Below are 11,672 nucleotides of genomic sequence, written 5' to 3'. Positions count from 1 at the left end.
GAAATTCGCTCCTGCCCCTTCTTCTGTCAGACACATTAGCCAGTTTTCCCCAACAACTCCTCCTGTATAGACCGCAAACGGAATAACCTGTCCCGACATTACTGTGTCCACCAGTTAGGCCTATGTTCAGACACACCAGTTTGGGTTCATTGATTGCCATTCCCACTCTGCTCTTGTTTATCAGGAGTGATCTTTACACAGTCCTTGAATTATATTGGGAGGATTGCTTGTTTGGACTCATTCAGCTGTTGTTATAGGTCAGCGTGACCCTTTATGAACTTTCACTGGATTTTCACAGTTACGCTCCGAGTTAGGATCGGCTCATGGGCCCAGTTACCCCAAGAGTACACAGCCTTGAGTCTAAAGGAGTGGGTGGAAGTCACTATTTATTATCCCCATCTCACCCACGGGACTGGAGAAATAGAACATGAACCTTGGTTTTCAAAAGAATCTAGAAGGTATCGATCCCCAAGTCATATCAATATAATAGAGCAATGAAGATCACATGGTCAGCGCCCACTAATTTAGGCTTGGATTTTTGTAAAGGATTATAGACGATTTAGGCCCACAGATCCCATTGCTTTTCAGTAGGATTTGGAGGCTAATTCCCTTCATCTTCTATGAAAATCTCATCACTAGCTAACTTAACGTTCACGGGGATTGTGGACCTACATCAGCCAACTAGCTTGGAGAATGTAAGTGTGACTCACAAGGTGATGCAAGAAATGTATAGAAGAGACAGAAATTGAACTCAGATCTCCTTGGTCACAATCCAGAAGACCATCCTTGCTCTGTAGGAATAAATACACTGAAATACATTAAAGTAAATAAATATACACACGTTTTCAGTCTATATGATGTAGGGTCACAATACAGGCGCAGTCATTGGCCAACATTTCCTCTATAAGTCTTTATTATACGCCAAATGGATAACATTGAAACTACTTGAAGAACTTGAATTTTCTTAGCATTCTCCCCAGAGCCGTTTTCACCTCTTTGTTTTTCAGGCTATAGATGATGGGGTTTAACATGGGGGTCAAGATGCTGTACTGGATGGAGATTAATCTGTCTGGCATTGACTCGGACACCGTGTTTGGTTTCATGTATAGAAAAAAACCCGTCAAGTATAATAAACCCACCACAATCAGGTGGGAGCTGCAGGTGGAGAAGGCTTTCTGCCTGCCCTCCGCAGAGCGTATCTTCAGGATAGTAGAGATGATATGGATGTAGGAGACCAGGGTGAGGAGGAAAGAACTCAATCCAAATGCCAGAAGTGTTGCAAAGAGCACCACTTTATTGACGGTGGTCTCAGTGCAGGAGAGTTGTAATAATGGAGGAAGCTCACAGCTGAAATGACTGATTACATTGGGCCCACAGAAATGGAGGTTCAGCACAGGAATGGTGTTTATCAGGGCATGCAAGAAACCCAGTGCCCATGTACTGAGCACCACCCGGACACAGATATGTTTGCTCATGATCCCCATGTAATGCAGCGGGTCACAAATGGCTGCGTATCGGTCATAAGCCATGGCTGAGAGAGTGAAAATTTCAACTCCAACAAACAGAGTAAAAAAGAAAATCTGAGCAATGCAGCCATTGAAGGAAATTTTCTTCTGCTCCGCTAGGAAGTTCACCAGCATCTTAGGCACTGTAACAGAGGAATAGCAGATATCGGCGAAGGACAAATGGGAGAGGAAGAAGTACATGGGGGTGTGAAGCTGGGGATCAGCTTTTATCACCACCATGATGACCGCATTCCCTACAAAGGTGGTTAGATAAATCACTAAAAATACCAGGAAGAGTAACGGCTGGAGCTGTGGATCATTGGACAGTCCCAAGAGGATGAAGTCGGTCACCTTGGTTTGATTGTCCTTTGCCATTGATCCAGGAAATCTGTAAAAACAGAAACAGACTGAGTTCAAACGAAATGGTGATTCAAGCATATGGCCACTTGTTATAGATAGATAGAGAAAGAGAGAGGATGATTTAGTTGGGGTTGGTCCTGCTTTGAGTAGGGGTTTTGGACTAGGGGACCTCCTGAGGTCCCTTCCAACCCTTATCTTCTATGATTGGATCTAAGTCACAGGATCAGTGTAAAGCCATCTGTACTCAATCATTATATACTCTCCATAGTCACACTTATCTTTGCTGGTTGGTTCCAACTGCCCAGAACTTTCGGTTTGATATTTTCATCCCAGTGCTTTCTTTCTTTTTGCTGGGAGCTCCCCTTCTGACACGGATGGCAGTCCCTCCGACTTCTCTTTCTTTGGCTCCCTCCTGAAAACACCTTTTCCCCCAATGCCATGCCGGGCCCTGTTGTGCTTTTATTAATGCGGGTGCAGCAGATTGCACCTGTGTAAACAAGGATGGAACTGGATCTACAGACTTTGGGTTAAATCCTCACTTGCCAGCCTATTGTAAATACCTTTCCAACAAAAAATATGGCAAGGAAAATAGGTGGGATAGCCTCAAGGAACGTAAGTTATTTACAGAAAATAGTGTTCCTGTTTTAGCCCCTGCAAACACTCCCTCTACATCCCGCAGGGTTTGCTGCCATCTCCAATTCTGCCTCCTTTTTTACCAGAAAAAATAAAATACTTTTTAATCAGGGGTAACGCGATCGGCATCAAAGAACCCGATTCTCCTCTTATCGTGGTGTAAACGAGGAGTAACTCCACTGAGTCAACGGGGTTGATTCGCTTCTCATTCACCCCAGCCTGAATCAGGAGTAGCTCCGCTAGATTCGATGGGGGCCGAGTCTCCCCTCGCTGCAGGTCCACCGCTGTAGAACTTGTGTAAGTGCGGGGAATCAAGCCCACACATTGTGTGTTAAGCCAGATGACACTATCTGCACGTGGGGATGAAATTGGGAATGTCCTGTAACATTTTTTATGAGCAACGTGCAGCTCGGCTGAGCTCTTGGTTTTGTTTTTCATTGGATTAAAATCCTTCGGGATGGGGGGCGAAGGCATAGGTCAGGTCCCTGCCTGGAGTGGTATGAATGGGCCAGCGAGGGCTGGGTGGAATCAAAACAGAACGCTGGAGGATCTGGAAAAGACAGTGGGAAACCCAGTGACGGAACAGCAGCACCGTAGGCAGGCTGAATGTGTGCGCACAGCGTGAGGCAGCCGTGGGGGGACCATGCACGAGCAGTGTCAGGAACCTGCAGTAAGAACAAGGTTCAAGGTCCACAGGTGCACACACAGCAGCTCTCCTTTGGGACTGAGAGTCAAGAGGACGGAGGCGGATCATGCATGAGCACGACATCTCGGAGCCAGGGCATCTGCCAGTCTGAACTCTGCGTGGCCCTTCGCTTCCCTCTGCTAAACGAAATGGCTCCCAGCTGACACTCTTTCGGGAGAGGCTGCCCTGTGCTGCTCGCACTGGTCCCTGATGGGGTAAAGTCTCTCTCAGGGCTCTGATTTCAGTCGGGCTCACTGCAGAGAGCTCACAGTGAGAACCGGGGGATGGGGGGGAGGGGGCAAAGACCCAGCCTCAGAGGTGTTGCGGCTGTGTGGCCGACCCTCCTGGAAAAATGTGACCCCGTTGGGGTCTGGTACACTACATGGGACATGGTTCAGAGGGCAGGGCAGGGCATAGCACAGAACCTGTCACAACGTAGCAGCATGTTCCTATATCATTAGCATTGTTATTGTATGGTTATTCCATACTGTATTAAGACATTGCGGCGTCTCTCCTGATTGCCTGCAGACTTCTTTCATCCTTACGGCTGCATTGCCCGTCATTATGTTTCTTCCCAGCCACCATTTAACAGCTCTCAGAAATGCACCTGGCCCAGGTATATTTCCACGTTCCCGCCACTCTGCTGTCACCTGCAGCTCCAAGTCCCCGGACCATTGCAATGACTATGTTAACAGCTCCCTGCCTGGAAACGAAGAAACAAAAGGAACTTTGGAGAAGTGGCGGTTAAGGCTGCAATTAAGGAAAGCTTGAGTGAAGCATGTGCTTAAGCATTATTCTGAATAATGGCCTGGAGGAGGAGGAAGATTAGATAGCTAGATAGATAGATAGTGGGTGTGTATGGGGATAGATAGATAGATAGTTTCGGTGAGGTAATATCTTTTACTGGACCAACTTTTGTTGGTGAAAGAGAAGCTTTCATATTTACACAGAGTTCCTCTACAGGTCTGGGAAAGATATAGATAGATGATTAAAGTAGGATTCTGCATGGCACAAATTTGATCTATCTATCTATCCCCATACACACCCACTATCTATCTATCTAGCTATCTATCTGTCTGTCTGTCTATCTATCAGCTGTAAATTCTGATTTCAGCTGCAATTCCAAGCCCCCAGAATAATCTACCCATTTAAACTGATACCATCAAAAAAACCCTGAGTTGGTCGGGTTTCAGGAAAGCGTTTGCTATAGCAGGAAAATACACTGTTTGGATTTTATGATAAATTCAGTGCAGGATCTCACAGTGAGGGACTATGGTGTATATGTGTGATAGAGAAATAAAGAGGCTTAATATTTAAACGCCTTGCCATTCAATGAAGGCTCAAGAAAGTTGTGAGGAGATGCAAGGGACTTAAAATCAAATAAAGAAAACCTCATTGGTTGAAAAGTTCCAGAGGGGTAGCCGTGGGTTACAGCCCATGAAAGCTTATGCCTGCAGAAATTAAATTGGTTAGTCTTTAAAGTGCTACAGGACTCTCGTTGTTTCTGCTCATTGATTGAGTGTGTGAACAGGAAAGACAGTGGGAAAATCATAAAACAATTCCCAGGACTATAAAAATTAAGTTTTATTTGAGAGTCTCTTTTTGGGTTTTTCATGAAATTAGTTGATTGAAAGAAACTAGCTTCTTGGTTTTAAATGTTCATCTCCAGGTGTACCTGCAATCTCAGGATCAGGGATATTTTAACACATGAACCTGCAGTAAACAATACAGCCAAACTCACCCAAAGGACTGCATGGGGATGAGAGAAATCAGAAGAAGTCAGTTCTGTCCTCTGGAGTGCTGGTGGCACAGATGAAAGAGCATCTATCTAGCTATCCATCCGTCTCTTCCTCTGTTACCTATTTCTTATGCTCAACAGACAAATCCTTTTAAGCAAAGGTAGAAATGGCTCTAACTGATATGAAGCCCTTTTTTCTCTTTCCTCGACTGAGACAAAGACAAGGATTTTATCTGTCTTCAAATTTCTAATGAATTCTAGGAGGAGGCTGTCGACCCTTGGGACCTGCTACCTGAAGTCTGTTTACATCCCATTAGTTTGCCACCACATTACGTTCCTAAGTTCTAACTTTAGTACAGTCTGCAGGTGTGAGTGGGGCCGGGGTCAACGGGTCTGAAGGCTGGGGAGGGTCTGCTAAATTTTCAAAGGAATTAGAGGTGGGTTTCAATCCACGAATGTGGATTATCGACTGGGTACTGCGAAGGTGCCCCGTGTTTGCAGAAAGGGAAATTCATGGATGCTCATTCCCCTAACACCCGTTTACTTCCACAAGCATCTGGCTGGGATGGCAAATGTCAGCCTAGCTCCAAAGGAAAGTGCAAATGAATGATAAATGTAGGGGAATTGCAACTGTGTGTTTTTATGGAAAGGATACATCTGAGATACTTATCACCTCCCTGCCCAAACTCCCCATCTCTGACCCCCAGATTTCCCCCAAGACAGGACGAGCCCTTTTCTACACTTCATTGCAGCAACATGGACATATCTCTCCATCGTGCTTTGTGCTTCCCATTTCTTCTAACTGGACTACTTTATTTTTCAGTAGGATCAAATTTCCCTTCGTCGCCTGCAGCCCCTTTCCCCTAATCCCACCCACGGTCATTTTCCAGGTTGATCGTCCTTGCCTGGGGTTTTCAAAGGGGTCAAAGGGAATTAGGTACCTAGTTGCCATTGAACTTCAACAGGAGATTGACATCTAACTTCCTTAGGCTCTTTGGAAAAATCCCATAAATGGAATTTGTACATTCTCTAAAGAACCTCAGGAAGGCCGTGTGATATTCTGCTGGAGCTGACTACTAGTTTTATTGCAGGCAGGATCAAGCCCTTGTAATGTCTCTCAGTAATTTAAGTCCCTCGACGGCTGTGCATGTGCAGCTGCGTGACTAGGTATAGTGATTTATCTGAAGGATTTTAGCACCTGTTTTAAACAGAAATCAAATCACAGTGCAACCTGAAACCGCAAAGGTGCCCCCATAACATGTGTGGTATCGGAGGCATTTCCCAACCTTACCCTGCTTTTGGTCTGGATTTCAGCAGAAGCCATGCGAATAACCGGTTTTCTGGTTCACTGGCCAAATTGAAGTCATGCGGGGGGGGGGGGAGGGGGGGGGAAGGTGAAGTGGGGATGGTGCACGTCAACCTGAAACAATGTTTTTGTTTCTTTTTTCAGCAAACCGATTAACATTTGCACTTGGGGTTGAATACAATTTAAGTGAAGCTTGAAACAAAAAGTCATTTTGAATTAAAAAAAATAAAAATGTTTCATTTCAACAATGTCAAACTGTGATATTTTATTTGTTAGATTTCTATTTTATTTTATTTTCCAGCAACCCTGCGTGGTTTGGTGAATTTTCTTTTCTAAAACATCCCCCCCCCAGATTAGATCTAATTTGATGGCTGTTTCCTAGCTCCAGAATTGGGCTGATAAAAAACAAAATCAGACTGGAAAATCCACCCCATCCAAATCCTTATCTAGGTACAGATCTGAATTTTGTGACCGGCCCAATTTTTTCTAGGACTAGGTTCTGATACCTCTGCTCACAGAGATGCCACCTCAACAACAATATACAGGCAGAATGATCATAATGATGTTTGACAAATGCCATGATAACTGTAATTTTCTCCATTTGTCACCAAATTATCATTCAGATCTTTAGCTGGTGGAAGGCTGTGTACCTTGATGGATTTTAATAGAACTACACTGTCTTCCTTCAGCTAGGAATATATATCTATATATTTACCCACCTCTTTTTCTATATATTTATCCACATCTTTTACCTATTTTATGGAGTAACTGCCCAAAAACTGAATGAACACAGAAGTGACGTTGCCTGAAAACCAAGTAATGCAGAGTTAAGGTCATGTCCGTCTGTCTGTCCATCCATCAGCCTTCAGAACGCCGACCATCCCCTCCCCGTGGCTCCCTCTCCGGCACAGGCACCTTCTAACACATCAGTGTCTTTTGACGTCTCTCTTCCCAGCCTGGGCCAAACAGCCCTGTCGCCAGGAGAGAGGCTGTGTGGGTCCTGTGGCATGAGTATAAACCTGGTAATTGAGCTCGAGGAGACATTTTCTCTACCTGGGTCGTCGTTATGCCCTTCCTTAGCACCCCCACCCCTTTTATTACAGCCTCCTTTGATTGGACTTCATGCATTCAGATCGATGATACCGAACTGAGCAGGAAACAAAGTCAGACATAATATTAAGAAGAACATTTCAGACAGTGGGGGTTGGTCCTGCTTTGAGCAGGCGGTTGGACTAGAGGACCTCCTGGGGTCCCTTCCAACCCTCATCGTCTATGGCTCTATGATTTCCTGATTTCTCACATACGAGAATCCCAACAGCAAGGTGTAATGCGAGAAACTAATATAAGGTCCCAAACCGTAGACCAGTGGCTGAAAGGCACAGCTGCCAAAGGAGAGGGATGGACAAAGATACAGCACACACCTGTAAGCTCCTGGGGCAGGGACTGTCTCTTGGTCCAGCACTGCTTAGAAAGGGGCGTGGTAACTGAGAGCTGGTGTCTCTAAGGGGAAGCGTGGAAGTCGGAAGCCTGTCTCCCCGACTTTCCTCTTCATTCGGCTCCGGTTTTACACGCGCAGTTTGCGGCGGGTGGGTGAGAAAGTCCCGGGCTATAAACTAACTCTGCCTCCACCCTCGCCAGACCCCTGGCGGCCACCCGAGACCCCTTCCGCAGTGCAGCCCGGAAGAGAATTTGCAAGAACCTGCTCCGTTCCGCCGCAGCTTAGGCGGCTCACGGGGCCCGACGTGCACACACGTACTGGGACCAAGATGTAATGTTGTAAGGGAAATGCTGACTCGAAGGGAGTTTGCTTTGCAGGAGAGGGAGTCAAAGGACGGAAATATTACCCAACCCGCTTTGTCCACAGGCTAATCCCCACCTACTCATCCCGCATGGTGCAGAGTAAATTTGCAGGTGTTCTCGGGCAGGAAGGGTACTTGGGGCATTAGAGAGACCTCAGGGCCATGCCCGGCCCTGCCCTACGACCCCCAGGTAATGTTCAGCAAGTTACCTCGGACCAGATTTCCAAAGGCATTTCGGTGCCTGAGGCTGTAGGTGGATGAAGGTTTTCTACAGCTTCGTTTGAAAGCAGTGGGATTTAAGCACCAAGGGCCTAGCGGGATTTTTAAAAGCACCGAGGCAGTTAAACACCCATAAAAATCTCATCCCCAGCACTTCTGAAAATCTCGCTAGGCCCCTGCCTGCAACGCTAGGCCTCCACAGCTCTGTCGCAGCAGCTCCCTGACGCACAGACGTACTGCGAGGTTAAAAGACACGGAAGACGGTGAGGTGCTCAGGTCAGACCGCAAGGAAGGTTATACAGGTGTCTGCCATAGACAGAGAATTGTGTTTACACTGCATAGGTACCCCAGGCTCAGACTCAGGGCTAAGCCCAAACCCCTCTACCGTCCACACACAAAGCTGTTTGACTCGGGTCAGCGAGGCCTCAGGACTCAGGCCGGCAGACCCTGGTAGGCCTGAATCCCACTGCAATATGGGCCCAACCCCTCTCATTCTGCAGTGTGGACACAGCTCGAGCCGCAGACCCCGTTCAGATGGTGTGCGGAGTGCAGGATGGGTGCTGGGTGAAAGCGGGCTGCCCCAGCCCCCGGCCGCTAATTGAGGGGGATTGGAGCCAGCTGAGAGAGCCTGCGTGGAGTGGGCCAATGAGTAGCAGCTGCTGGGCTCGTTAGCAAGGCCCTATTAAGGCTCACAGGTGCAGGGGGAGGAGGGCAGACAGCCTGAAAGGGAGACGCCACAGCGAGCGAGTGAGTGTCCCTTGGGTAGTGGCTGAAACGATGCAGCCCCTGAGGTTGCTCAGCCAGACTGAGTGGGGTCCTGTTTCGGTAGATACTTTTTAAGTACATGGGACCAGACTTTCCAAGGTGTTTCGATGCCCCCAGAAGCAGATAATATTGATGCTTATTTTTCATCTCTCCTTTTTTCAATTTTTATCCATTTTCGCCAGTGCAGGGAACTGCGGGGAATGGGTCAGACATTAATTCTTTCATGACAGTAGAAACTGAAATTCCAAAAGCTAAAACACGAATTGTCCAAATATACAGAGTAAATAGCCTTAAATCAAACTTCTATGTTCTTATGGTGCTTATCTGGAAACTTGGATTATTATAGATGGAAATATTTGTTGGGCTGTTTGTGTGTGTTCAGTGAAATTGATGTTTATCGACGTTATCAGTAAAAATCAAATCCTTTTGAGCCCAAGTCAAAATCCTTTTGAGCCCAAGTCTTTTGGGGACGGATGGTTTCCCACTATATGTTTGTACAGCACCCTGCACAACTGGGCTTTGGTCTTGATTTGAGCGTCTGGGCGTCAGAGTAACACAATGTAATGATGATGTTATAAACACACCTGTTCATTTTCATCCCAAGGTACCATCAAGTTTGAATGAACTAAATTCTAATATTTCTCTACTAAAACCTGAACCAGGAGCCCTAGGTTTTATGTCCACCTCTGCCACCGACAGGCTGCATGGCCTTGGGAAACTCTGTGCTCCAGGTTCCTTCCCTCCCTTTGACTGCCCTCTCCGTTTAGACTGTAAACTGTCTGCTGCATGGACTGTCTCTCACTCCTGTTTCTCCATAGGGAACGGTACAATGGTACCTGAACTCAGGTAGGGCCTGTGGGTGCTAGAACAATACTACATGGGCTGGAGTTGAGTTAGAAAATCACTCACTAGGTGACACTGGGTAGTAAAAAGTGGTAATAACGGTAATGGTCAATGTATTGTATTATATTGTATTGATAGTCACCATTGCCATGGTACAGAGGAGCTGCCACTTTCTGAATTTCTTTTTGTGAGATCTGCTCCAGTTCCACCCCAGCTGTTTGGATTTGAAGCAGGGGTTAATTCAGGGATGTGTAACATGGCCTGGGTTACCCAGGAGGGTAGATCACAGCCGTCATTTCTGCTCCTAAAATTGGTGCATTGTCTCCTGCTATGCTGCTTCCTTCTCATTTCTTCCACAGCCACCCCCCCCCCGCACCCCACCCCCGGGTGATTTATTCCAGTGCTTTACCATCTTGAGAGTCAGGAAGTTTTTCCTAATGTCCAGCCTAGACTGCCCTCGCTGCAGTGTAAGCCCATTGCTTCTTGCCCTGTCCTCAGCGGTTAAGAAGAACAATTTTTCTCCCTCCTCCTTGTAACAACCTTTTATGTAGCTGAAAACTGTTCTCATGTTCCCCCTTAGTCGTCTATTCTCCAGACAAAGCAAACCCAGTGTTTTCAATCTTCCCTCCCAGCTCATGTGTTCTAGACCTTTAACCATTTCTGTTGCTCTTCTCTGGACTTTCTCCAGTTCGTCCCCATCTTTCCTGGCATGGGGCGCCCAGAACTGGACACAAGACTCCAGCTGAGGGCTGATCAGCGCAGAGCAGAGCAGAGGGAAGAATTACTTCTCGTGTCTTACCTACAACACTCCGCAACCAGAATGACGTTTGCTTTTTTTGCAACAGCATGACACCGTTGACTCATATTTCGCTTGTGACCCGCTATCACCCCCCAGATCCCTTTCCGCAGCACTCCTGCCTAGGCAGCCATTTCCCATTGTGTACAGGTCCGACTGATCGCTCCTTCCCAAGTGGAGCACTTTGCATTTGTCCTTAGTGAATTCCATCCTATTTACCTCAGACCAGTTCTCCGCTGTCCTCAGATCATTCTGAATTTTAGTCCTATCCTCCAAAGGATTTGCCACCCCTCCCAGCTTGGTATCGTGCACAGACTTTATCTCTTTATGCCTTTATCTAAATCATTGATGAAGGTATGGAATAGAACCGGACACACAACTTATCTCTGCGGGACCCCACTTGTTACGCCCTTCCAGCTTGACTGTGAACCACGGATAACGACTCTCTGGGAACGGGTTTCCAGCCAGTTCTGCACCCACCTTATAGTAGCGCCATCTCGGTTGCATTGCCCTAGCTTGTTTATGAGAAGCAGATGGCCCACCTGCAATTGCTAGTAGCAAAGAGCTCCAAGGGCCGGAGATGGGACATTAGACGAGGAGGACTCGGAGTTAATACCGAGAATTCTTTCCCAGGGGTCTGGCTGGTGGGCCTTGCCCTCTGACTCAAGGTCTAACTGATCGCCATATCCGGGGTTGAGAAGAAATTCCCCCCCAGGTCCAATTGGCGGAGACCATGGGGGTTGATTGCCTTTCTTTGCAGCACGGGGCCTGGGTCACTTTCTGGTTTGATCTAGAGAAATGATGGATCCTCTGTCCTTTGAAATCAAGAACTGAGAATGCCAGTAACTCATCCCGAGGTTGGGGGTCTATTTCAGGAGTGGGTGGGTGAGGCCCTGTGGCCTGCGCCATGCAGGAGGTCAGGCTGGATGATCACGATGGTCCCTTCTGGCCTTAAAGCCTGAGTCTAAAATTGCTCCTCGTTAGGCAAGCTGGGGCGGTTGAAATTTGGGTGGGCTCGCAGTG

General features: G+C 47.1%; 1 protein-coding gene across 1 annotated transcript; it reads right to left on the bottom strand.

The window, feature by feature from the left end:
- Positions 1-941: 941 nt before the first annotated feature.
- LOC137142764 (olfactory receptor 5G9-like) lies at positions 942-1,880 on the bottom strand. The gene has a single exon (XM_067532218.1). It carries the CDS (start codon positions 1,878-1,880, stop codon positions 942-944), a length of 939 nt encoding a protein of 312 aa, XP_067388319.1.
- Positions 1,881-11,672: the final 9,792 nt, after the last annotated feature.

This window comes from Emydura macquarii, unplaced genomic scaffold (genome assembly GCF_026122565.2).
Source record: "Emydura macquarii macquarii isolate MOO-44397 ecotype Brisbane River unplaced genomic scaffold, CSIRO-AGI_Emac_v2 contig_3249, whole genome shotgun sequence".
Taxonomy (NCBI): domain Eukaryota; kingdom Metazoa; phylum Chordata; order Testudines; family Chelidae; genus Emydura; species Emydura macquarii.
This window is presented reverse-complemented; position numbering and strand designations above follow the sequence as displayed.

Excerpts from the sequence above, each read along its gene's own strand:
- LOC137142764 (XM_067532218.1), bottom strand. The coding sequence starts at position 1,880 with ATGGCAAAGGACAATCAAACCAAGGTGACCGACTTCATCCTCTTGGGA.